This window comes from Canis lupus, chromosome 10, assembly GCF_048164855.1.
Source record: "Canis lupus baileyi chromosome 10, mCanLup2.hap1, whole genome shotgun sequence".
Classification (NCBI taxonomy): domain Eukaryota; kingdom Metazoa; phylum Chordata; class Mammalia; order Carnivora; family Canidae; genus Canis; species Canis lupus.
This window is the reverse complement of record NC_132847.1, coordinates 74,511,773-74,536,193: the sequence shown is the minus strand read 5'-3', so window position 1 is coordinate 74,536,193 and position 24,421 is coordinate 74,511,773. Positions and strand designations below refer to the sequence as shown.

The 24,421-nt window shown below is 52.3% G+C and overlaps 1 protein-coding gene across 2 annotated transcripts in view; it reads left to right on the top strand.

Annotated features, from left to right (window-relative positions):
- Nucleotides 1-24,421, top strand: part of BRINP1 (BMP/retinoic acid inducible neural specific 1) — a 167,199-nt gene that overhangs the window by 107,863 nt on the left and 34,915 nt on the right. For both annotated transcript variants that reach the window (XM_072842553.1, XM_072842552.1), the window contains 2 exons: nt 3,445-3,614; nt 6,510-6,615. In XM_072842553.1, the coding sequence (XP_072698654.1) occupies nt 3,445-3,614; nt 6,510-6,615 (276 nt within the window). The remainder of the gene's footprint in view (nt 1-3,444; nt 3,615-6,509; nt 6,616-24,421) is intronic.

Sequence of the window (24,421 nt, the reverse complement as noted above, 5' to 3'; positions counted from 1 at the left end):
TTCGTCCATCCGTTTATCCATCTGTTCACCCATCCATTCACCCATCTGTTCATCCATCCATTTGCTCATCCATTCACCCATCCGTTCACCCATCCGTTTGTCCATCCATTCACCCATCCCTTTGCCCCTCCATTCATCCATCTATTCACTCATCCATTTGCCCATCCATTCATTCATCCATTTGCTCATCCGTTTGCTCATCCGATCACCCATCCATTCATCCATCCATTCGCCCATCTGTTCACCCATCTGTTCACCCATCCATTCACCCATCTGTTCACCTGTCTGTTCACCCATCCGTTCACCTATCCATTCACTCATCCCTTTGCCCATCTGTTCACCCATCTGTTCACCTGTCTGTTTGCCCATATGTTCACCTCTCCATTCACCCATCCCTTCACCCAACCATTCATCCATTCCATGATAACTGAACATCTCTCCTTCTGACCTTGGTGAAGCAGTGGGAACATTAAAAATGAATCCGTAGAGTCCTTGCTCCACCAGGCCATCACGCACCCTCCTGGAATTCATTGTCTTAATTGTATCTAAAGTCATTTTTAAGCCAACTCTATTTAGGTCATTGTGGATCCTGAAGGATGGAAGATCATGTCCTCCTGCATTACCAGTGAGACTTCATGGGAAAGTGCAAACATGAGTGTCTTCCTCTCGACTCACGTCTAGGTGTGTGGGACCCAAAGGTTAATTTTGATGAAGATAAATCTTCTCATCAGGAGATTTTAGTCTAGTACTTGAAGCAGGTGTGTCACTCAATGAACACAGTCGAGTTGGATCACTTCCTATACTATGTATCCATTCATCCACAAATATTCCGATCATCTGCTAGGCACGTGATACTAGTCCCTGTCTTGCGAGGCAATGACTATGAAATGAGGAAAGCCTTTTACACCCTCCCTGACCTCATAGCGATTCTCCTCTAGAGGGAGACGGGCTATTAAGCAAGCAAGTGCCAGGAAATGTGGGACATGATCCTTTGGAGAAATAAAGGAGACAGGGAACACCTGGTTAGATAGAGTTTTTAATCTAGTTTAAGTAAAGAGTGGGGGGATTCCAGGAAGGCTTCCTAGAGGGGGTGTTGTCTTAGGTGATGTCTGAGGGAAGAGTAGACATTAGCCAGGAGGAAAAAAAAAAGAAAGAAGAGTTGCCACCATGAGAAAACAGGGTGCATTTGTGCAGGATCGAGCATACCTAGAGAGAGAGTGGCAGGGATGCAGCTGAGAGACCAGAGCATCAGTGACTTGTATTCCCGACAGGGATGCAGGCCCCCTTTCCTCTGGGCGACATCCTCTCTCTGTGTCCTTCTACCTTTGCTATCCATCCTCTCTCATCTCTGTGTCCCTGCACCAGCATTGCCCGATAGAAATAGGATTGTGCGCCACATACGCCATCTTAGACGTTCTCACAAACACATCTCTGAAAGTAAAAAGAAAAAAAAGGAGAATCAGTGTTAACAATGTATTATATTTAACCCAATGTATCCAAAATACTATCATGTCCGTGTGTAATCAATAGGACAAGCTACCAATGAAGTATTTTATATCATGTTTTACATTTTCGGATTTTGGCAATCTACCGTGCGGTTCACACCTGCAGCGCGTCTCAGTTTGGACTCCACTCATTTCAAGCGCCCGATAGACACACTTGGCCGGTAGCCCTCCCACAGGGTAGCATACTTGTCGTCACTCAGTGACTCTGAAACAGGGACAATATGTTGTCATTCATTTGTCACTGCAGTGCCTGCCAGGCTCCTCAATGCAGGTGTGCTGAGCTCAGTTGAGTGGACGAGGTAGAGACTCACAGAGGAAAGGCGATTCCTTGGGGTGAGGGCATGGCAGGAGAAGCTCTCCAGATAGATGATGGGGACTGGGCTGTGAGGAGTGTATAGGACTACGGCAGGTCCAGGACCAAGGAGGAAGGGCCAGAGAAAGTGACAAACGCCGGATAGGATTTCAGTGGTCAGATGGGAGAGGGACACAATTGCAGTCTCAGTGGAGAGAAACGTTTGAGGAGATCCCGGGGGAGGAAAATCAGCAAGAATCCATCCCAGAGACAGCAGAGATGGCTTGGCTGGAGCTCATGGAGGGAGATGGCAGTGAACAGGTGGATGGGAGGCTGCACGTGCGAAACTGAACGGCAGTGGAGCTGTGCTCTAGAAGCAGCCATGGATGCGCCCGAGGCACAGGGATGAGCCTGTGGTCGGGACTGTGCACTCTGCCTAGGGTAATCACTTTCCTCCCAGAAGCAAAAAAATAGATGTATTTTTCTCTCCAACTCCAAACATAATCAGCTTTCGGAAGAAATCTCGGTGATCTTAGGTATCAGGCTCTTGCCCTCAGACAGTATTGACAGTGCTGTTCTCTGACTCTCCTATTTTCTTGGCTTGAGTGGACAGAAGGATGCATCTCGAACATTTGGTATTTACAGTAATCAAGTGGTGGGCAGTGAACTGCCCTGTGTGTGCCAGGCAGGCTTCAGGTCCTTCAGGTCCAGGCAAATTTAACTCCGGGACCACCTTGGCCTCAGCTTTGCACATGGAGAAACTGAAGCATGGGGAGGGTGAGTGAGGGTAAGTGTTCACACAGCTAGTGTAGATGGGGCACGCTTGCTCCAGACGTGGCTTTTTGCCACGACTCGAATGCCTTTGACTGTGGCAACGAACCAGACCCCGCTATAAGGACTGGACAAGTACTAATGAATTGAATCCCTCAGAATCGCTCCATGGAGTAGGTGTCATCCCACCCACCCCCTATTTTGTTAGTGAATAAACTGAGGAACACAGAGGTCAAGAAACATCCCCAAGGTCACAGTTGCGAGGAGGGAACCCAGATGTACGCAGGTCATAACTGTTTAGCAGGCCTTTCTGGACCCTCCTTTCCTTCCATAATGATGCCACACCTGGTTACCCGAGTGAAAGGGCCAGAGGTTAGCGCTGTTAGTAACCTATGCACGTGTCACGAAGGAAAACTTAATGGAATGAAATACGTGGGTCTGTACATTCATCGCTTGCTCCATTTCCCCACCCCACACTCTCCTTCTTCCTCTCCGACCTCCTCCCTACACCTGACTTTCCCGCCACCCTCCCTCCCTCCCCAGCAGACGCTGCTTCCTGTCTGAGCCTCGTACTCACAGACCCACAGTGCTTGGATCCTGTAGGTAATGAGCATATTGACTGAGGGAACTGGAAAACACGATGGATTAACTATTTACTATCTGCGGTGTGCCAGGCACTGGGCTTTGTACAGGGGAGGACACTGGCTGACGTCGGTGGTGTCTGGCTTCACTGATCGGACAGTTGAGTTTTTTCCCTCTTTTAGGCATGTGGTTTTTGCTCTCTATCCGGGTTATTGTCGGCATCCAGGCCCTGGAGCCTTTCCTCCCACCCCAAAGCTCGACAGGCTCCCTGAACTTCTTTCCTTTTCCATGCAGGGGAGGAGGCCTTGACCATGTACATGGACAAAAGTCGCCTCGACAGGAAGTCAGGGAATGCCACCCAAAGTGTTGAAGCTCTGCACCAGCTTGCATCATCCTACTTTGTCGACCGTGATGGCACCATGAGGAGGCTCCATGAGATCCAGATATCAACTGGAGCAATCAAGGTAGGCTTGCGGGTGGATGGGGTGGACAGTTCTTCAGACAACACTGCAGGGGCCCGGTATTCTGAGAGCCGACAGGCAGATACAGTCCCTGGCTTCATACCCACGGAGCTAACGCAACAGTGTCCCCTGCCAACCGCGCTGACTTGTGCCGTCAAAGGCCCTGTAAGATCCTGAGCCCCGTTGTAGGGTGACCACATGTACCGATTTGCTGGGGCAGCCCTGGCTGTGGTTGTGGCATAATTATCAACAATCCTCTCATTTCACGCTTAAGGTTCTCCTGTGTGCATGATATTTTAGGCTCCCTTTCCAGGTAAAACAAAGACAAAACTGAGGTGACAGTGGGTAAGTGATTTTTGCAAGGACATAGAGCTAGCAAGAGGCGGATTACTGAAGCCTAGATGAGCAATTTTTAAACTCTTGTGTTCTCAAAAAAAATAAATAAATAAATAAATAAATAAACTCTTGTGTTCTGCATCGCATTACTCACTGCCTCCCATTTTACAGATAGGGAAACTGAGGTCCAAGAGCTAACGACTTTTTTGTTCAGAGTTCTACAGCCAGCATGCCGTAGCAGAGACTAGAATTCTACTTGCTGAACCAGGGGTCCGCTATTTCTGTAAAGGCCAGATGATAAGAATTTTAGGCTTTGTAGGTCGTGCGGTCAAGGTCGCCCCAACTCAACTCTGCAGCCGTAACACAGAAATCAGCCGCGGACGGTGCGCAGATAAGTGCGCTCGGCTGCGCGCCAATTGAAGTCTTCTGTACAAAAAAGGGGCCGCCTGCCATGTGCGGGCCCATGCTCCCTGCAACGACCTCATCCAGTAGAGGCCTCAAGATGGTGGCCGCGCCCTACATCCGTGGCGAGACAGCTGACCTTGGTCACATGGGGTCATGGAGCCCCAGAAATGTGGCTACCGAGGAGCGAAGTAGGCAAGCTTCTTTCATCTTAATTAATTTTCACTTAAATAGCCACACTGAGGAGAGCAGCTCTAGACTTTCAATTCAGTGCCTTGGAGCACAGACACTTAAAAAAAAAAAAAAAAGGTTCTATTTTAAATGCAATAAATTCAGGGATTACCTCTCTAAAGAGGACGAGGGAGGAATTTTTGATACAAAGGATTAGTTTTTCTCACGGTCTCAGTGCGGAGTTTTTGCATCTCACATTTTCTGAAACCCGATTATACCTGCCTGCTACTCCTCAATCTTCGATCTAATTTCTTCTGAATTAAGTACAGACCTACCCTTCTGTTAAGACTTGCAAAAAATATCTCTAGGGGAGAAGTCTGTGTGTGGCTGGGACCGGGGGTGGAGGGTGAGGCCGACTCCAGCAGGTGAGCTAGAGATTGACCAAGGGAGGAGGACAGATGTGGGAGGGAGTTACCTAGGAGGAGGGAGGAAGGAGAGCAATAAATCAGATGGACAAACAAAGAGCCAGCTTATCCAAGAAGAATCGCCTCTATTGGGGGGATTATGTTGTTAGGGAACTCTGCGCAGGGAGACAGATCTTTATGAAGCCATCAGAGTCCGAGTGAAGCGAAGGCCTGGTTTTCATTATCACCAAATGGTTCTCTCCCCCTCGGATGGGATGGGGAATTGAGATATCGAAGCTCTGTCAGAAGATAATCTTCTTTTGTGCCTCCTGGAAGTGCAGCCTGCCTCCTTGCAAGGAATGGCCCAGAGAAATTGCACAGAGGCCACTCGAGGAGCCACTCTTCCCCTACCAGTGTCTTCCGCACTCGGTGTGGGACGTGGATTTTTCTTGCCAGTTCTTGCCACCACCCCCAGACCCCGCTGGCTAGAACTGTCTCGCTGCCAGCTTTGTTTAAGACTAGCCGCTGGCCCCGGTGAGGATCGTCTGCCCGTCCGTAGCTTCCTTTCCCAGGATATCCTTAGCAAAACGAAAGGGTAGTTTTGAGCCTCGTTCAGTAACAATTATGGCATTACTTTGTTCAAAAAAAGAAAAAAAAAAGAATAAATTGTTCAAAAAAACAAAACCTCCGAATCCTCCATCTATATACTGTTTCCGACGTGCTAACCGCTCCAGAACTGTGATCTCTTTACCTGTTGAGGTGGGTAGTAGTGCTCTGTAGATGGGATTTTGAGGCCGAGAAAGGAAAAGTTACGGATGCAAAAGGGTTCACAGTGGGAGGAAGGCTCAGCTGGCATGGAGAGTCTCCATGGCCATCGTGCGGGTCATGCGACAACTGGTGCTGTATCGTTATAGTTGGATGCAAACCTCAAAACTGCGCAATATTTGATTGTATAAAGTGGTGGGAAGTAAAGGTGAGAGGGATGAGAGACCTCTTTTCACCCTAAACCAAGCTTACTTTATGGTTATAAAATGGCTTTCAGAAAATGGGCCTAATTTTACTGTTCTTGCCAAATAATGCATATGTACTAGTGACAGATTATATAGAGATTCGGGGAACACGACGCCCGTGTTGGAACATATGGCAGGCACCTCCACCCATCATGTCTCACCGCTCAGCTTTCCTGGGCAGGATTTATGAAGCTTCAGGTCACACAGAAGCTCAGAGAAGTTGGGGACTTCCTTAGGTCACACAGCAAACTCATGGCTCCGTTAGGCTTGAACGCGGATCCTCCTCCGCTTCAGCTCATTAATTCATACGCTACATAGAGTGACCTTACGGGGTGAGAGCCAGGGAGCAGCTCCAGTCTGTGGACTTGACTGCCCTGCCCTCCCGGCGTCTGTTTGGTGGTGGCTCACGTGTGGCCTTGGCACAGGCCAGGTGCCCGGGAAGTGGCCATGGGCTCGGGCCAGGAGACCTTCTCTGCTGGCTCTGCTCTGCTGAGGGCTGACTCTGCGGGGCCCCGTCTCACAAGTGTCTGACCAGGGCTTCTGTCTCACACCTGTCCCCCCTGGTGTCCACTCAGGTCACAGAGACGCGCACCGGGCCTCTGGGCTGTAACAGCTACGACAATCTGGACTCTGTGAGTTCCGTCCTTCTGCAAAGCACGGAGAGCAAACTGCACCTTCAAGGTAGGATGCCCGCGGAAATGTGGGCCCGGAGGGTGGGTGCGGGGAGAGACTCGGGATATTGAGGAGGCATCATGTGGCGAGAGAACGAAGAAGAAGAAAGACAGAAAACCTGATAGAAACCAGGAATGGGGAAATTAAGACAGGGTATGATGCCTTTTCAAAATTTTAACATATACAGGACACTAAACTCATGGTTATTAATTAGTTTTCAGATATAAAGTATGAGAATGTGAGCTTTATCCGATTATTTTGATGAAAACGTCTAAACAGTGTTATTTATAGATGCTCCAGACCTAATATATATTAAAGTTTCATATCTTACCGTCCGAATTTCCTATATTATTGTGTTTGATTTTCAATGTATTTTGGCAGGTGTTATTTGAATTCTAAGAACTAGAGAGCATTTTACAGCATCGTTGGGTTCTGGGTAACCTCCTTTCTCCTTATTCGTTAATCATCTGTGGTCTTTAATATATTTATACCCACACATACGTGTTTGTGTCTGTGTGTGTGCTTTCAGCAGAGCGCACGAATGAGAACGCTCCGTGCTGGCTGAGACAGGTAGCCAGACGCTGCGAGCAGGGATGCAACAATTATGGGATGACTTTGTTGGTAGATATATTAACAGGTGTATTGGCCTAATGTCTTTTTTATGTCAGGTCCATGTTAGGTGCTTCCTATATACGTATGACCTTAAGGAAAATAGACTCTTCCAAATAGTAATTTTACCCTTAATTCATCATAAAGAAGTGAGGAGTTAAAAAAAAAAAAAAAAAAGAAGTGAGGAGTTTATAGGAGAAAACATACAAGGCTTTGAGTACAGATAGTGCTGTTTTAAAAAGAATGATTTGTAATAGCCAAAAAATAAGAGTAAGGATCTTATTTTTCCACCTGAGGAGACTGTGCAAATTATGTCACATGCCTACAATGTCATATGAGGCAGGTACGAAAGATTATATATAAGAATTTTCAAGAATATATGAAAACAATCTGATCTAGTGTTCATTTAAAAATGGATAGTTTCTTTATTATTATTATTTATTATAGTTATTATACTTATATATTATTATACTTATTATTTTATTTATTTATTCATGAGAGATACACAGAGAGAGGCAGAGACACAGGCAGAGGGAGAAGCAGGCTCCCTGCGGGGAGCCCGATGTGGGACTCGATTCCAGGACCCCAGGGTCACACCCTAAGTCAATGGCAGATGCTCAACCCCTGAGCCACCCAGGTGCCCCCAAGATGGATAGTTTCTGACCAAATGTGTGGCATGATCTTAACAACATGAAAGGATAAGGGAAAATAATATTGCAAGGAAAGATGCCGAGATGTTAAAAGAGGTTACCTCTGGCTGGTGAGGTTGCAGATGATTTATTTTAGGCTCCCAGTTCTTTTTCTAACTTTTCTACAACGATCGTGTATTAACTTTATAGTCAGAAAAAAAAAATGGCATGCTTTAACTTTGAGCAGACTGAAAATGTGACCTTCTAGAAAGGTATCTGAGAAAGGTGATTCTGAATGTCAGTGGGAGGAAAGTGGAGTTGAGATTGGCAGGTGGAGCTAAGCAGAGCCTAATATGACTTTTATATCCCAGTTCCTTGGCAACCCTTTGATTCACGCTCCTGTTATAGAAGATGGTTGGAAGATGGTGCAGGGAGGGCTAGGGGATGTCACTCGGGAGCACTGAACGAAAAGCCCTCTAGGAAATTCAGACCAGGAAAGTGGTTTAGCGTTAAAAGAAAACACAACAAAACAAAACCTCAAACACAGGAAGAATAACCCTGCCCCCTTTAGTGGAGAAGAGGGTGGACAGTGGGTTTGGTAATCACCTGATAAGAAAGTAGATAAGAGAGACAGATCTGCCCTGGGCGTGCCAAGATTTTCAACTTATCAGTTCCTGGGATACCTGTGGCGACCTTGTGAAGCGAGAGCGATGTTTGAGTCCGGGAAGCTTGGCTCCAGCCTACACTTGCTAACCCTGCTGTGAATGTTGGCAGAGGAGAGACCTGTGAGTTATAATTGGAGTAAATTTAGAAGGGATTAACAAGATGTTTCCAGGAAGTTATTAAGATCTTAGGGACATTTAGAGGCTGATTTACCATGAAGCTAATGAAGCTTGAGGTCCACGGCTCCCCCACCTCCTATGTCCCCAACTTTTTTCATTCTAAGTATTCACTTTCACATCTTATTTTGAAATCTTTTTCTCAATAAGCAATTTTGGTATAAGTCTCAGTCTCCCAAAAGCCAGGTCCACCATTGGTTACGTTACTAGAAGTATGTTTTCCACCAAAAAGGAGGTGGCTCCCTTGTCCCAGTCTAGATTGGTCAGAGCACACCTGGAAACTCGGGTCCAAGTCTGGGCATCCCACTTCAAGAGGGGTGCTAAGAAATTACAGTGCATCCAAAGAAGGGTGTCTTATGATGGATAGCTTAAGAGAGTTGACTTGGTACAATAGGATTTGGCTGCAGATACCCCAGAGGCTGTCTTGCAGAAAAGTTAGTCAAATTCATTAATGTGGATAAAATGAGCCAAAGCTGATATGCTTGCAGGAAATGACAAGGATCCCAGCTCTTAGCTGAGATGAAATAGACCCCTCAGTTCAAACTCAGTATAAACTTCCAGGGCACGTTCATGCCCAAACCTGCAGTGGCCTGCTGAGGTATGTAGTGACTCTCCGTTAGCAGAGGTAGAAGTAAATGACACCTGGTGGAAATGTTAGAGAGATCATTTAATCATCGTTCCGCTGGGTTGGGTAATTGAAGTAGGTGGTCTTTCAGTCCTTTTCATTATAAAGACAGGGAACCACCAACCACCACCCTTAATTGAGCATGACTGTGTGCCAGATCCAGTGTGAACGCCTGAGCCTACGGGCACCAATCAGTTCAACTCATTACAGCAAGTACATGTGTACATGTAGACATCTATGGAGATACCGACATATCTGTATAGATAGACATATTTTGTAGGAACCCACGTTGGCATCCAACCAAGCATAAGGGTATAGTGGTGCTCTAGACAGACACAGTTTGTGTCCCTAGAAAATACACACTGTATCAGAGAAGGTGGGCTTAAACAAACAATAATAGGCATAAAGAATTGTAGTGTAGAAAAATTCTGAGGGCTTCTTGGTACCAGACGGTGTTGAGACTTAACCTACTAAGGAATCAGAGAAGATGTAGAGGATGAGACCTGGAAGATGAAGAGGAGGCAGGAGCATGGATACGGAGGCAGAGAGAGTCTTTATAAAGGAGCACTTAACAAGAAAAAAAAAAAAAAAGACGTTTAACATTTTTTTTTTAAGAATTAAAAACTAAAAAAATAAAAGCACTCAAGGAAATGAAAATGTCTTAAGAGATTCAAGCAGAGACACCAACGGTGGAAAAGACGAAATAATCCTCCAGATCCTGGAAGGCCTCTGCATCACGTTAATGACTTGAACATGAATTTGAGGGTAATGGGCACCGTGGAAGCGTTTTTGAAAAGGAGGTAGCATGAAGAGATTGGTATTTTGGAAGATCTCTGGCTGTCTGGTGGTCAATTAATTAGACAAGGGTAGATTGGTGGTGGGTGACCAGTGAGGGGCAATTGCAGCACCCAGAGGCAGCACTCATAGATTCAGGCCATAAAGGTATCAGTTGGGGTTGAGAGACAGACCAATTTTAGAGTCACGTAGCAGGCCTCATGACCAGAGCTGAGTGAGAAGACCATGAGGAATTTAGATAATCTGTTGAATGGAGTGTAGGGGCGAGATAGAGACGAAGGGCAGAGAAATACACAAGAGTCAGGGTAATATGTAATATAATAGAGATAATGAAAATAAGGCACACCATTATGGAGATTCGGGAAGGAAATAAGTCACTCAGGCGGGTGAGGTAGAGGAGTCATAGAAAAAAAAAATATCTGAGGAAGAATAATATTCTCTTGGTGGAAGGTAACACAAAACAAAACTTCTTAAAAATAAGACAGCAGCAGACCATCTCATGACTTTTGGGTAGGTTGGTATTTATTCAGTAGGATACAAAAAGCACAAAATGTAAGGAAAAGGATCGCTGCATGGAACACATTAAAATTAAGAATTTCTGTTCATCAGACACTGCTATTCACAGAATGAAAATGCAAGCTGCAGAGTAGAAATAAATAAATAAATAATAAATATATAAATAAATAAATAATAAATTTTTTCTTCAGATACATGTACCTGACCTTGTGCAAAATACGTTAAGTAACTCCTATAACCAACAAGAAAAAGGCGGACAATCCAGTAAGACCAGAAAATGGGTAAAAGACATGAACAGGCACTTCACAAATAAGAAAATCAAAATGGCAGATAAACATTTGAAAGGCCGATTAGCTTTTCTGGCCCTCAGAAAATGTAAATCAAAGTCCCACTTCAGGGCAGCCCGGGTGACTCAGTGGTTTAGCGCTGCCTTCAGCCCCCGGCGTGATCCTGGAGACCCGGGATCGAGTCCCACGTCGGGCTCCCTGCAGGGAGCCTGCTTCTCCCTCTGCCTGTGTCTCTGCCTCTCTCTGTGTCTATGAATAAATAAATAAAATCTTAAAAAAAATAAAAAATAAAGTCCCACTTCAGTATTCCAGAACAGCCGTCGGTCTGGTTCAAATGAGGAACCCTGACCGTATCAAGCAGTGATGGTGTGGAACCCTGGAAACTCGCATGCTTTGCTTGTGGGAGAGCAAATTAGCACGGCCACTTTGGAAAACTCTCTTGTTGGCAGTATCTACTAAAAACTCAATCCGTCCTTGTCCTGTGACCCAGAAATTACAATTCTTGGGAACGTGCCCCACAGAAACATAACCCATGTTCCCCCAAAGACGCGAATGCTTATCTTAGAGCAGCTTTATTCAAAACGGCCTCTACATGGAGGTAGCCCTAGTTGCCCATGAACGAGTAAACGGATGAATAAATTATCATGCATCCGTATGACAGGCTGCAGCTCAGGAATGGGAGAAAGTCAACTACCCTCCTGTCCACCACACGGAAGCATCTTATGAACGTAGCATTGAGTCAAAGAAGCCGGACACAAAAGGGGATGCACGCCGTGTGATGCCGGTTCGATACAGGCCAAAACCGTAAAGACAGATGCGTTGTTCTAGAAGCTCGGAGGGCATTAACCTTTGGGGGGGAAGAGTAAGGGACTGACAGGAGACGGGAGAGATTTCTGGAGGTGTTTATAATACTCTGTTTCTTGATCCGGATGGCAGCACACGGGTGTGTTTGCTTTGTGAGAATTCATAGCGCTGTACACACATGATTTATGTGTATACATTCCCGTGTATATAATATGCATCTATTAAAAATTTATTTAATAATGTGCTCCCTCCTGACATCCTCTGCAAAGAGAAGACGTGAATAAAGCAGAGACGTATAAAAGAGCAGGAGGAAAAAAAAAAAAAAAAAAAGAGCAGGAGGTGGTCTGGCCCAGCTAGAAGGCGGCTGCGCGGACGCGGGCGGAGGAGTCAGGAGGTAACAGTGGATGAGATTTATAGGGCGCTTCCCTAGGTGCCAGGGGCCGTGCGCCCTTAGTGTGGTCGTGTTCGTATTTATTTGTTTTTATTTATCTTAACGTACATTTAATTGTACCGTGTACTTATATTTGTTGCATTTTTTTTTAATTTGTGGCATTTTTAAGCCTCACACCATTCCTAGGAGGAAGGCGTAGGTAACATCCCACCTTCGTCGGTGGGAAGACAGGTGAGGGAGGTCACTCTGTAAGTGAGCGAGCTCGGCGTGTAACCCTGATGGCCTGACCGCCGAGCTTCTCCTTCCCCCAGGGCTGGTGCTCTGGCTCCCTCTTCCTCTCTCAACTCAGCTGAAGGAGGCTGGGAGGGGGATGCTGCAGAGCATTATTGTGGTGGATTGAGGATGACGTGAATGGCCCTCTCATGCCGTCCACCTTGCGGCGTTCCCCAGGCCGTGCGCAAAGCAGGGTGGAGGTGGGAGGAAATAGGGAAAAGAAAGACGAGGATCGGGGGACCCCGGGAATGAGAACAACAGGATCCCAGGCTATTAGTAGTCAAAACAGCCACAGCCAAACTGGTAGTGATAACACTAATGGCGTAATGACAACTTCTTATTTTTATCCCTCTCCCTCCAAGAAGCCCGTGGAGTGTTTCGGGGACACTGTCACGCAGTTTAATCCAGTATCCATCTGCGGAGGTGTGCAGAGAGCAGGGCGCCGCCTTAGTGGCTCACTGATGTGGAAAGGGCTGCACGGGGAATATTTTGCTGAGATCTGGGATGATCCACAAATGTATTCCTTCGTACGTTCATTCATTTGCCGATATTCATTGAGTACCGGCCACGCGGCAGAGGGCGTTCTAAGCGCCGGCTCCACGGCCTCTCGTGCCTAAGCCCGTCTCCGTCCTGTTGGAGTTCACAGCGCGTGGCTGCCGGGAGCAGACGATACACGAGTAAACAGAGACATGTATTTTCTTTACCACCAGAGAGATGGGGAGGGAACGGGTCGTGTAGAAATCTGTAGACCATGGAGAAGACTTGAGACTTTACTCTGGATGCAGGGAGGAGCCATCGCGAATTCAGGCGGCGGAGCAACCCGACCTGACTCACCCGTGGGGCGAATCCCTGTGGCTGCCGGGTGGCAAGACCCGAGGGCGAGGGCACGGGAAGGGCCGGCTCGGGCCGTCGCCTTTACCGGGGGGAGACAAATGGTGGCGGGGACCACGACAGCGGGGATGCAGGTTTTGAGAAGCGACTGCCAAGGGATGGGGGGCAGTGAGGCCGACGGAGGAACGGTGCCGTGGCCGGGCATCCAGCTGCGGCCTCCCCGCCCCACGAGGGCCGCCCGAGGCTCTGTGCTCGGAGCGTCTCCTCCCCGCATCCTAGTAATCACATGGTGCGTTTCACTGGTTGGTCTCCGGTCGTTCCCCTCCCCTCCTCCCCTCCCCCACCCCTTCCTCCTCCCCCTCGTCCCCCTTGTCTTCCCCCTCCTCCCCTTCGTCCTCCCCCTTCTCTCCATCCTCCTCCCCCACTCCTCTCCGTCCTCCCGCCTCCTTCTCCTCCTCGTCCTCCCTCTCTTCCTCCTCCTCCCCCTCCCTCTCTTCCTCCTCCTCCCCCTTCCCCTCCCCCTCCTCCTCCCCCTCCTGCTTCTCCCCCTCCTCCTCCTCCCCTTCCCCTCCTCCTCCTCCCCCTCGTCCTCCTCGTCTTCCCCCTCCTCCCCCCTTCTCCTCCCCCATCCCCCTCCTCCTCCACCTCCTCCACCTCCTCCCCCTCTTCCCCCCTCCCCCTCCCCCTCCTCCCCTTCTTCTCTCTTCCTGTGCATCTGCCTCCAGAAATTTCAGCTCCCTCCAGACTCGCTCCATCGCTTATCACTCATGCACTCGGGCAACGTCTTCAAACTCTCGCCTGTCTTCTTGTCCAACACACAACAGTGTCTTGACTCCAGGCCTAAGGAATCTCTGGCGTTTCATGATAGGCATCTTTTTATTTTTCATTACTTTTGCTCTTCGGCATTATCTCTCCAGTCTCCAGGCTTCCACACCTCCCGGGGAGCTGCTCTGGCACCTGCTCTGTCCAGGTTGTCGGGCACCGCACCCACCTTCTTCCCTAGGACCCTATGATCTGACTCCCGAGGGTGAGAACCAGCCCTGAGCCGTAGGGACCCCTTCTGTCTCCAGAGGCCCCGGCACACAAGCAGGGCTCTGAGGATATTGGTTAAGTGGCTTTGTGAGTGAAGGAACGAGCAGTGAGCGAATCACCGAGCGTACAAGGAGCGCCCGTCGGCCCCTCGCACCCGTCGTCGCAGTCACGGGGGACCCCGTTCCAGGGGGCCGCCGCCCCTGAGCTCACGTGCGTGGACAGCACAGGCCGGAGCACATTCGCCTTCCCTGCCACGCCGGGGGTTACAGCTGTAAGGCAGGGGTGATGTCCCCAATCTTCCCAATGCCACCTCCTCCCAAGGGCCTCTTCTAGGACCTCTTCCGTGCCGTGATTCATTTGTTTCTATTCACCTTGCACCTGTTCGTCTGGGTTTGGGTTTTCTGCCGCCGTGAGGTCAGACGATGGGCCGCCTCGGTCAAGGGCTTTCGGCCTCCCAGCTTTGCTTCTCATCCCGTTCACCGGTGCCATGGCCGTAGGGGCCCAGGGCTATTTGCTGAATTCGGGGTTTTCCCATGGTTGGTGCTTAGGCCGCAGGAGGAGGAGGGGAGGAGCCTGGGGGGAGGAAGAGCACGAGGGGTAAAGGAGGGGGGACGGCGGGCAGGAGGCGGCACAGTGGGCCGCGTCAGCAGTGGGGGCACAGGGTGGCCTTCATAGTCCCCTGGGCGCAGGGAGTAGCAGCGGGGACAGACCCGCACCTGCTGGGAGGAATATGTGTTAGGGCTGCTGCTCCCTCCTGGACACCGTGCCTATGTCCGATGGCCAGGCCAGCCGTCCCGCCCACAGGCGGTAGGGACCCCGCTCCCCAGGATACAGAAGGACAGATGGACACTTTCCTGAGGTTCCCCTGGCCTCTGGGTGGTCGTCGCCCGGGCTCCGAGGCTTCCCGGCTTGTCCAGCGAGCTCCGGGTCCGCAGGACACATTCCCAGATGTGGGTACAGTGGGCATGAGGCCGCGCCAGCTGCAGCAGGACAGCAGGAGGGCAGGACGTGAGTAGGTGTGGCCCTGGGGCCCGGGTGGACGGCGGAGCACCTGCGTGGCCGGCACGTGGGAGAGCGCGGCCGGCGGGAGCAGCGGGTGCAGGCGGCGGGAGCCGGGCCCTCGGGCGTCGTGGGTCCGCAAAGCCCGCTGGGCAGGTGCAGCCCCCCCCCCCCACTCCGCCGCACCCGGTGTCGGTTTTCCTTCCCGCGCCCAGGAGGACGTGGCTCGGCCCGTGGCAACGACCAGGGCTCCTCTTAAGAAGCGGATTGACGCGTCAGTGGGAGGCTCGGTCAGGACACAGGCGGGACGGGGAGGACCCACGGCCGACCCCGTAGGATTGGGACCCGGGGCTGGCTGGTTCCCGGGGCTTCTCCGGGTCTGCTGACCTGCAGCACGGGGGAGCGTGGCTGCAGAGCCCTTGTGCTCCTTTCAGTGGGAAGCTCGTGGACGTTCTACTAAGCACCGGCCTAAAAGCCAGTAGGTCCGACGTGAAATGATCATCACACTTCGGGTGTACCGGATTCTGCTCACGTGCCAGGTGAGGAGCGCGAGCTTCGGTATCAGTCTCTCGGACAGGCCTCCCCAGAGAGCCCGCTCCGGGTTGGAAGGCTGAGGCTCACAGGACTGAAGCAACCGGCTCGTAGGTGGCACGGCAGGGATTTGAACCCGATGCGCGCAACGTCCGTGCTCTTAAACCACATTGTCTCCCAACCTGGAACGTATAAACCAGAATCAGGATTTTTTTTCAAAGATTTTATTTATTGAGGCAGCCCGGGTGGCCCAGTGGTTTAGTGCTGCCTTCAGCCCAGGGCGTGATCCTAGAGACCCAGGATGGAGTCCCAGGTCAGGCTCCCTGCTCGGAGCCTGCTTCTCCCTCCTTCTGCCTGCGTCTCTGCCTCTCTCTGTGGGTCTCTCATGAACGGATAAATAAAATCTTTAAAAATACAGATTTTATTTATTTATTCATGAGAGACCCACAGAGAGAGGCAGAGATGCAGGCAGAGGGAGAAGCAGGTTCCGTGCAGGGAGCCCGATGCGGGACTCAATCCCGGGACCCCGGGGTCATGCCCTGGGCCGAAGGCAGGTGCTCAACCGCTGAGCCCCCCAGGGGCCCCATCATAACCATTTTCAAATGCACAGTTCACCGAGTGGCATGAGGTACAGTCACCACATTGTGCCGTGGTCACCACCATCTAGTTCCAGAACCTTCTCATCATCTCTGTACCCATTAGGCAATCATTCTTCGCCCCACCCCTTCCCTCCAGCCCCAGGCATCTAGTCTGCTTCCTGTCTCTATGGATTTGCCTTTTCTGGATATTTCATATAAATAGAGTAATACAACATGTGTTTTTTTGTTTTTTTTTTTTTTGGTGTCTGGCTTCCTCTTATTTAGCAAAGCGCTTTCAAGGTTCGTCCATGTCGTAGTGTGTATCAGCACTTTGTTCTGTTACGGCCGAGTTAATATTTGAATGCGTAGGTTCACCACGTCCAGTTTGTCCGTTCACGGCTTGAGGGGCACGTAGACCGTCTCCACGTCCTGACTCCCGTGCAGGGCGCTGCTACGAACATTTGTGTACACGTTTTCGTTTGAATACCTGCCTGCGATGCTTTGGGCTATACAGGCCTTAAGAGCCGACTTGCTGGGTCATTTGGTGATTGAATTTTTTTCAAAAAGGGTTTGGTGCAAAAATAAGTTTGTTTCGTGGTCCATGGCGTGATTCCATTGTTGCCTCCCCGAAGAGGGTTACGTAAACCAGTGCACGGCCGCGCGACTGGCAGGGCTGCCCCGTGGGAGTGCACACCTCCCAGCTAGCTGGCACTGGGCTCGGCCACGTGGTTTGGTGTTGCCAGCAGGATGTAGGGGATCATACCCCGTGCTCCATCGCTGCAGACAGGTTAGAAGACACGGCCTGGTGCGGCTTCTGCTCTTTTCCTTCCGTCACGATGGTGGCATACGCCCGAGCCACGCTGCTCCTTCAAGTCTAGGGGAAACGCCAGTCCGACCACGATGAGCTATCACCTCACACGGGTCAGAATGGCGAAAATGAGCAACACGAGCAACAGCAGGTGTGGGCGAGGATGCAGAGGAAGGGGAGCCCTCGTGCCCTGTGGGTGGGAAGGCAAGCTGGTGCAGCCACCCTGGAAAACAGTGTGGAGGCTCCTCAACAGGTTAAAAACAGAGCTGCCCTACCCCCCGGCAATCACACCACACCGCTGGGTATTTATTTACCCCAAAGGATACGGAAATACTGATTGGAAGGGGCACCTGCACCCCAGTGTTACTATTATTAGCAACAGCCAGACTGTGCGTGTCCGTCCACTGCTGGATGGATGAAGGAGACGAGGTCTGTCATACAGTGGAGTATTGCAGAGTCATCAAAAAGAAGGAATTCCTGTCATTTGCCGTGATGTGGGGTGAGTTGGAGAGAGGAGAGCGCCGAGTCGGAGAAAGACACATCACATGACTTCACTCATATGTGGAATTTAGGAAACAAAACAGATGAACGTGTGGGACGGGGGGAGAAAAGTAGGAGAGGGAAGGAAGTAAGCTAAGAAATTGAAGAAACTGGGTTGTTGGAAGGAGGTGGGTGGGCGAGGGGGTCGGCCGCATGGGTGAGGGGCATGGAGAAGGCCCCTTGTTGTGACGAGCACTGGGTGCTATAGGTACGTGATGAGTCACTAAACTCTACTCCTGAAACCAATACTGCGCTAGCGGTTCACTAACTAGGATTCAAATACAAATCTGGAAGAAGAAAAAAAAATAAAAAAGATGAAGACACCTGGAATACAGCCAAAGCTCAGCCAACATGAACATGAGCAAGAAATAAACCCTTGTGGTTGTAAGCCACTGTGATTTTGAGGTTATTTGTTACCACGCGGTAACTTAACGAAAGCTCAATAATACGGAAACACATCGGATCCAACGGCATAAACCACGCTTATTTACTGCAGGACTTGTCAGTGCCTTCACTGTGCTAATGTGTGTTATGAGTCTCAAGAGGTAGATTAAATATGGGGTTTCCTGAATGTATTTGATCCTGGTTACATTTGCAGACCTACGACGGCAGCACACAGCTTGGCAAATGCCGGGCTATTCAGACCATTTGGATGCACCCCTGTCCGAGGTGACTTTTCCGGACTCCTTTACCCTCATAAAACTAGAGGATTCTTTTTTTTTTCCCCGCTTCTACTGAAACGTGTGTATATTTATGTGCATATTGTATAGTGTCCTTTTCTATTTATGAATCGTGTTCTCTCCCCCCCACCCCCCGCCCCAGCCGGAGCTGCTTGAGATCAGAAAGCCGCGTCTTACTCGGTTTCCCTGTCTCCGGCGTGTAGCTCAGCACCGGTTCCAATGAAGCAGGCCTGCCTACCAGTTGCCGGATTGAGCGGCTCTATTCTTGCACACCTACTACGATCTAGCTCTGTGCTCGGAATCTTGGAAAGAGTGCAAAGAGCTGAAAGACACAGTTATAGTTCTTCATTCCTCAGGCTCATAATTCGTAGCTGTGCATCTAAGGCAAAACATGTGCTCGGATCAGTAGCCAAGACCTTCAGCATCGTCCTTCTCTTAGGATGTTTCTTGGCCTTTCTCTCTCTCTCTCTCTCTCTCTCTCTCTCTCTCAGATGTTCCTTTCATTACTGGGTGGAGGTTGAGGTGGCTTTAGGCTTCGAGCTGTCCAGGTCCTCCCTCCCCGGGAAGGACGGCCTCAGAGAGGTAGAGCGCGAGGGCCGTGGCGCAGGGATGCGCAGTCCTCTCTGGAACGTGTTCTGTCTACATTCAGCCTCCATCCAAACACGTTTACTGGGACCCGGTGATGTGTTAGGTGACGGGGAGCGAGGCACCGCCTCCGGCATCCCAGGGCATCGCAGGCCGGGGGGACGCGGTGCAACGCGTGTCCTAGCACAGCCAGAGCCGCGTGCAGGGTGCCCGTGGTTGCCGGCAGGGGGCTGCCCGCGATGGCCCCCAGCCCCCGGGGCGAGGCCAGGAAATGACATCCGTGGAACAGCCATCCTCTGGGAGGGGATCCACCCGTGTGGTCCAGCCTATCTTGTTCTCCGTGGAGGCACCACTTACGTACAGAAGCGTCCACCCTTCTGGGGCGGTCGGTCGTGCAGTCACGATGCCGCCACGGTCAAGAGGCACAGCGGTTTATCTGATTTTTACCTGGACCCTACCACGGAAGCGCCAACGGGGCGACAACCAGAGACGTTAGCCCCCTGAGGCTGGCTTCCCAGCGTCCTGCACGTCCCAGCGCCCGGAGCAAGTCCGGGCAGGAGACAGCTGCCCCGTTGGCGGGGGTGGCGGGGCCGGGCAGGATGCAGCGGGGAAGGGGGCCTGGACAAGAACGTGGACGCGTCCGCTCGTGTAGGAGTCGGGAGCACGGGGTCGTTGGCGTCACGGTTGGTTTCATCAGGACGTCTGTGGGGAGGCCCGTAGTTAAGCTGAATCAGCGTCGTCGCGGTCCCTCACTGAGGGCGCCTTCGTGTTGCAATTTTATGAAGTCGGATTCTAGAAGTCTGCGGGCCTGTGCGACCCTGGCCATTCCACGGCCCAGACCGGGCCCTCTTCTCCGGAGTCGCCGTGGTCCCGGAGGAGCCTACGCCCCAGTCCTCCCGGCGGCCCAAGTGCTCCGTTTACAAGGCGCCCTCTCCTGACCCGCCTCCTGCGCCAGGGGCCAAGGGGGTGCTTCTAGGTCCTCGCGCTTCCTCCAGAGTCTCGAAGGTCACCTGGCCCATCACAGGTGACGCCGAGTCTGTCTTCGCTTAAGCAGTGACCACACAACTGCGCGGAGCGGACGCATAGAAACCCGAGGCTGAACGATCTCGGTGGCCACCCAGGCCAGGGGCTGGCGGAGTGTCGCCGTCGGGAGCCAGATGGTAAATGTCTTCGGCTTTGTGGGCCTCACACAGCCCCTGCCGTAGCCGCTCCAGACAGCCCTGCATCGGGCCTGCGTGGCTGTGGTCCAATAAAATCCGTTATAAAACCAAGCCACGGTGGGCAAGTTCGGCCCACGGGCTGTGGGTGGCCCCCTCCCTACAGGCCGGGCTACGTGGCCAGTGGCCCCCGAGCTCAGGGCGAATGGAGACCCTTGTTTCCTCCCGAGGCTGCGTCCTGGATGCAAAAGCGTCGTGGTTCTGCTGCTCCCGCGGCCTCCCTGCAGATGCTGCCGTCCGTGCGGCCGCGGGACAGACACACGGCTGCACCTGTGCGCCGGCGCTTCTAGGTCTGTTTTGGAAATCGTCGGCAGGCCCCGTGCTCACACCCCGTTGGCCAAGACGTGTCCTGTGAACCCATCCAAGAGAAGAGGCTGGCGGTGGTTGGGGGGCAGAGGGGGGTGTGTAATGTTTTTCAAAGGGAGAACGCCGCCGGTCGGCGCACCGGATTCCAGTTCATGGTAATCACGTTGCATTCGGGCCTCGGAGTCTTTAAATTCTGGTGCGCGGCCAGCGACGGGGACTCTTCTACCTACGAAGGCACCTTGTTCCGTCGCTCGAGATTGCTGGCGTGGAGGAGGGTCTCCTCCCGTCGGGCTGAATTTCATTTACTTGAATCGCGCATCTGAGGCCTCCGAGTGGATTCCTCAGGATCCCAGAACAGAGGCTGGTCCTTGGGGACGCACGAGGACACGCCGTCCAGAGGGGGTGCCACAGCCCACCCACCTCCCTGCCCAGGTAGTTCCCTTCTTCATCCCCACCTCCACCCCCCGCCCCCACCCGGGTGCCAATGACCCATCACGGAGGCAAGGGCTGAACTTCTGAATGAGATCATAGCCTTTTCGCCCTTTCTGCACGGTTTCACCCGGTGAATTATCGTCTTATTTTCATTCCACTCCAACGAGCTGTCAGCGACGGATACTGTAATTCACGGCAGCAGAAACACAAACAGATGGGTAATTGACCCGCGTGCCTCCGTCGCGCTGGAGGCCGGCGTGGCGGTCGGAGCCCAGAGCCCTGTGTGTGCCAGTCGGGGATCGCTGGCCTCCCTCAGGGAGGGCGATCGGGCCCGCTCTCGGCAAAAGGGGCCCCCCTCGCTGTGTTCCCCACCTCGCGCTTCTCAGAAAGGGACAGGATGCGACAAGCAGGCCTTCGCAGGTAGGAGGCAACAGCTGGGACTCGCTGGGGCTCAGAGGCATCCGCGGGGGGTCACGTGGTGATGCGACAACAGCATGAACCACCGCTTCCGCTCAACCAAAGCAGGGTCTGCGTCTCCCCCGTTCTCTTAGGCCTGACGGAAATCGCACACTTAATCTGCAGTGAAGTCGATCAGAAGCACGTACATCCGTCGAAACTACTATTGTAGGTAATTATGACATAAAGTAAGATGAGGCCACGTTCATCCAAAATGCAAACAAGCCAAAGGAAAAGATAGAGGGTCCTGGCCTTGACCGAGACGTGATTGCTCCAGGGTGGTCGCACGCCGCCCCGTGTCTGCTCGACGCATGCCCTCTGCGGGGAGCCGGGGGCCCGTCTTCTGGATCTCCTCACACATACTCCTGTTTCAGGATCTGCCCGCATCCCACAGGCATGGTGGATTGTCTTCGGGTTTATTTTCTTTCATCTTCATAATATGTCACTGGCTTATTCCATATTTATTTATTTTTTATGATTTTATTTATTCATAAGAGAGAGAGAGACGGCGTGCATGGATGGGAGGGAGGGACCAGGCACGGGGCCTCGTTCCCAGGACCCTGAGATCATGACCTGAGCCAAAGGCAGGTGCCTGACTGAGCCCCCCAGGGGAACCTCAATATTTATTTATTTATTTTTAAAGATTTTATTTATTCATGAGAGACACAGAGAGAGAGAGGCAGAGACACAGGCAGAGGGAGAAGCAGGCTCCGTGCAGGGAGCCCGATGCAGGATTCGATCCCGGGTCTCCAGGGTCATGCCCTGGGCTGAAGGCAGGAGCTAAACCGCTGAGCCACCCAGGGATCCCCAATATTTTTTTTTAAAGATTTTGAAAATGTATATAGGGAGAGGAGGGCAAGTGGGGTGGATGGGGAGAGGGGGAGAGAGGGAGAGAGAGAGAGAAAGAAGCCGACTCCTCATTGAGTGTAGAGCCTGGCCCTGGACTTGGCCTCACAACCCTGAGACCCTGAGCTGAGCTGAAACCGAGAGTCCGACGCTTCACCCACTGTGCCACCCAGGCGCCCCCATTCGATGTTTAAAATATATTTATTAAGCACCTACTATGTTCCAGACGTAATGCTGCTTTTTATGTTTTGCTCATCAGTTCAGGCCTCTGTCTCTTGAACTTGGATTTTATGCGTCAGTTTTGCGTCTCCAAGCAGCCCGTCCGTGTCCTCACCGGGTGGAGGCATCTCCTCCAGCAAACCACCCCCCAACCCCCCCGGGTAATGCTTGTTGGAGGAAGAGAAGGCGGCCAGGAGCTCCTAACTGGGGAAGAGCAGGAGCCGGGTCAGCGGTGAAGGTTGGGGCGGCATCCCCCAATCTCCGAGGCACCTTCAGTTTGGAGGATGGGGGCTCCGTCTCCCGAACCCCCGAGCACTGGCCCCGGGACCAGGCCCCTGCTTCAGGCAGCGGTTCGGTGTCACTGAAGGTGTCAAGGAGTTGGACGTCGGGGCCCCTGGGAGCCCTGTTGCCCTCGTGCTGCCCGGTGGTTGAAACCCAACAATGCCGGGGTTGGGGGGGGGCTCACGTCTCCTGACTCCCAGCCGCCTCCTCGTCGGTCTCGGAGAGGGTCTTTATTTTTTAAAATTTTTTTTAAAGATTTTATTTACTTATTCATGATAGATATATATAGAGAGAGAGGCAGAGACACAGGCAGAGGGAGAAGCAGGCTCCACGGAGGGAGCCGGACAGGGGATTCGATCCCGGGTCTCCAGGATCACGCTCTGGGCCGAAGGCAGGCCGGCGAGGGTCTTTAACCTGTGTCGCTGGGAGCAGTGCTGCTCCTCTCACCAGCTGGCGGGTCTCTGCCCGTTGTCATCCTTCCCTCCCGGGTCTTGATCTTCTCTGAGGCACCAGAGCGCCTGCATCTCTTCCCTGGGGTCCTGGAGGTGGACGCACACACAGAAAAAGGCGACCCTTAACCGGAAAAGAGGGCGCTGCTCAGGTCGGTCCTTAGCCGGAAGTTCTGTGGCCTGAGTCCTTGGCACAGGTGGCTCCCGCCCTCTAAGCGGCTCTCCCTGTGGCCCCTGGTGCCCTAAGTCGTGCGGATCCGTGAAGCCTCAGCCCTACACCATGTCCCCTGCAGCCCCTGGTGCCCTAAGTCATGGGAATCCTCAAGGCCTCAGCCCTGCCCTGCAGTCCCTGCGGCCCCTGGTGCCCTAAGCTGTGCCACTCTGCGAGGCCTCAGGCCTACCGCAGCCCCTGCGGCCGCCCACCTCCTGCTGCATCCCCAAGCCAGCTCCTCTGGTGGAGCGCTGGTTCCACCTTGTCCCCAAGCCAGGGGTCAGCGAGGGCACGGAGCACCTGCCGTATGTCCCCCCCGCACCCTAGGCACAGGGCCTGGCACTCGGGACAACCAGGAAGGGGACAGAGGGAGGTAGAGGACAGGGAGGAGTCACATGGGCAAGACAAGTCCTAGCGACCCGTGGGGATCCCCGCAGGGTTCTCGAGAGGCGGGACGCTCTGGCCGTGTTTCCGATGGGCCCAAAGGGGGCTCCTTGGGAGCCTGTGTCCCAGTTCAGGTAAGGGCTGCGTCCTGTGGGGGCCTATGGGGCCCGGCACTTACTGAAGGCCCACTCATGCCCCGTCTTGGTCTGCTCGGGCTGCTGGAGCCCAGCTGTGTAGACGGCATGGTTCCCACGGAACAGCTGCGTCTCTACGGCTTTGGAGGCTGCAACTCCAGGGTCACGGGGTCCGGGAGAGGCTCAGCCTGGCGTGTGGACGGCTGTGCCCTGGTGGGAGGACCGTGTGTGCTCAGGGCGGGAGGCGGACGGGGAGCTTTCCCGTGTCTTTCTCTTCCCCGGAGTCCATTAACCCTACCCCTGCGTGTGCTCGCTCTGTCTCTTTGAAACACATTTTTAAAAAAAATCTTAAAAAGAAAAAAATGAGGCACCTGAGTGGCCCAGTCAGTTAGCTGTCCGCCTTGGGCTCAGGTCGGGATGCCCGGGGCCTGGGATCAAGTCTGGCGTCAGGCTCCCTGCTCGGCGGAGGGTCTGCTTCTCGTCCCCCTTGGCCTGCCGCCCCCTGCATGTGCGCCCTCTCTCACTCT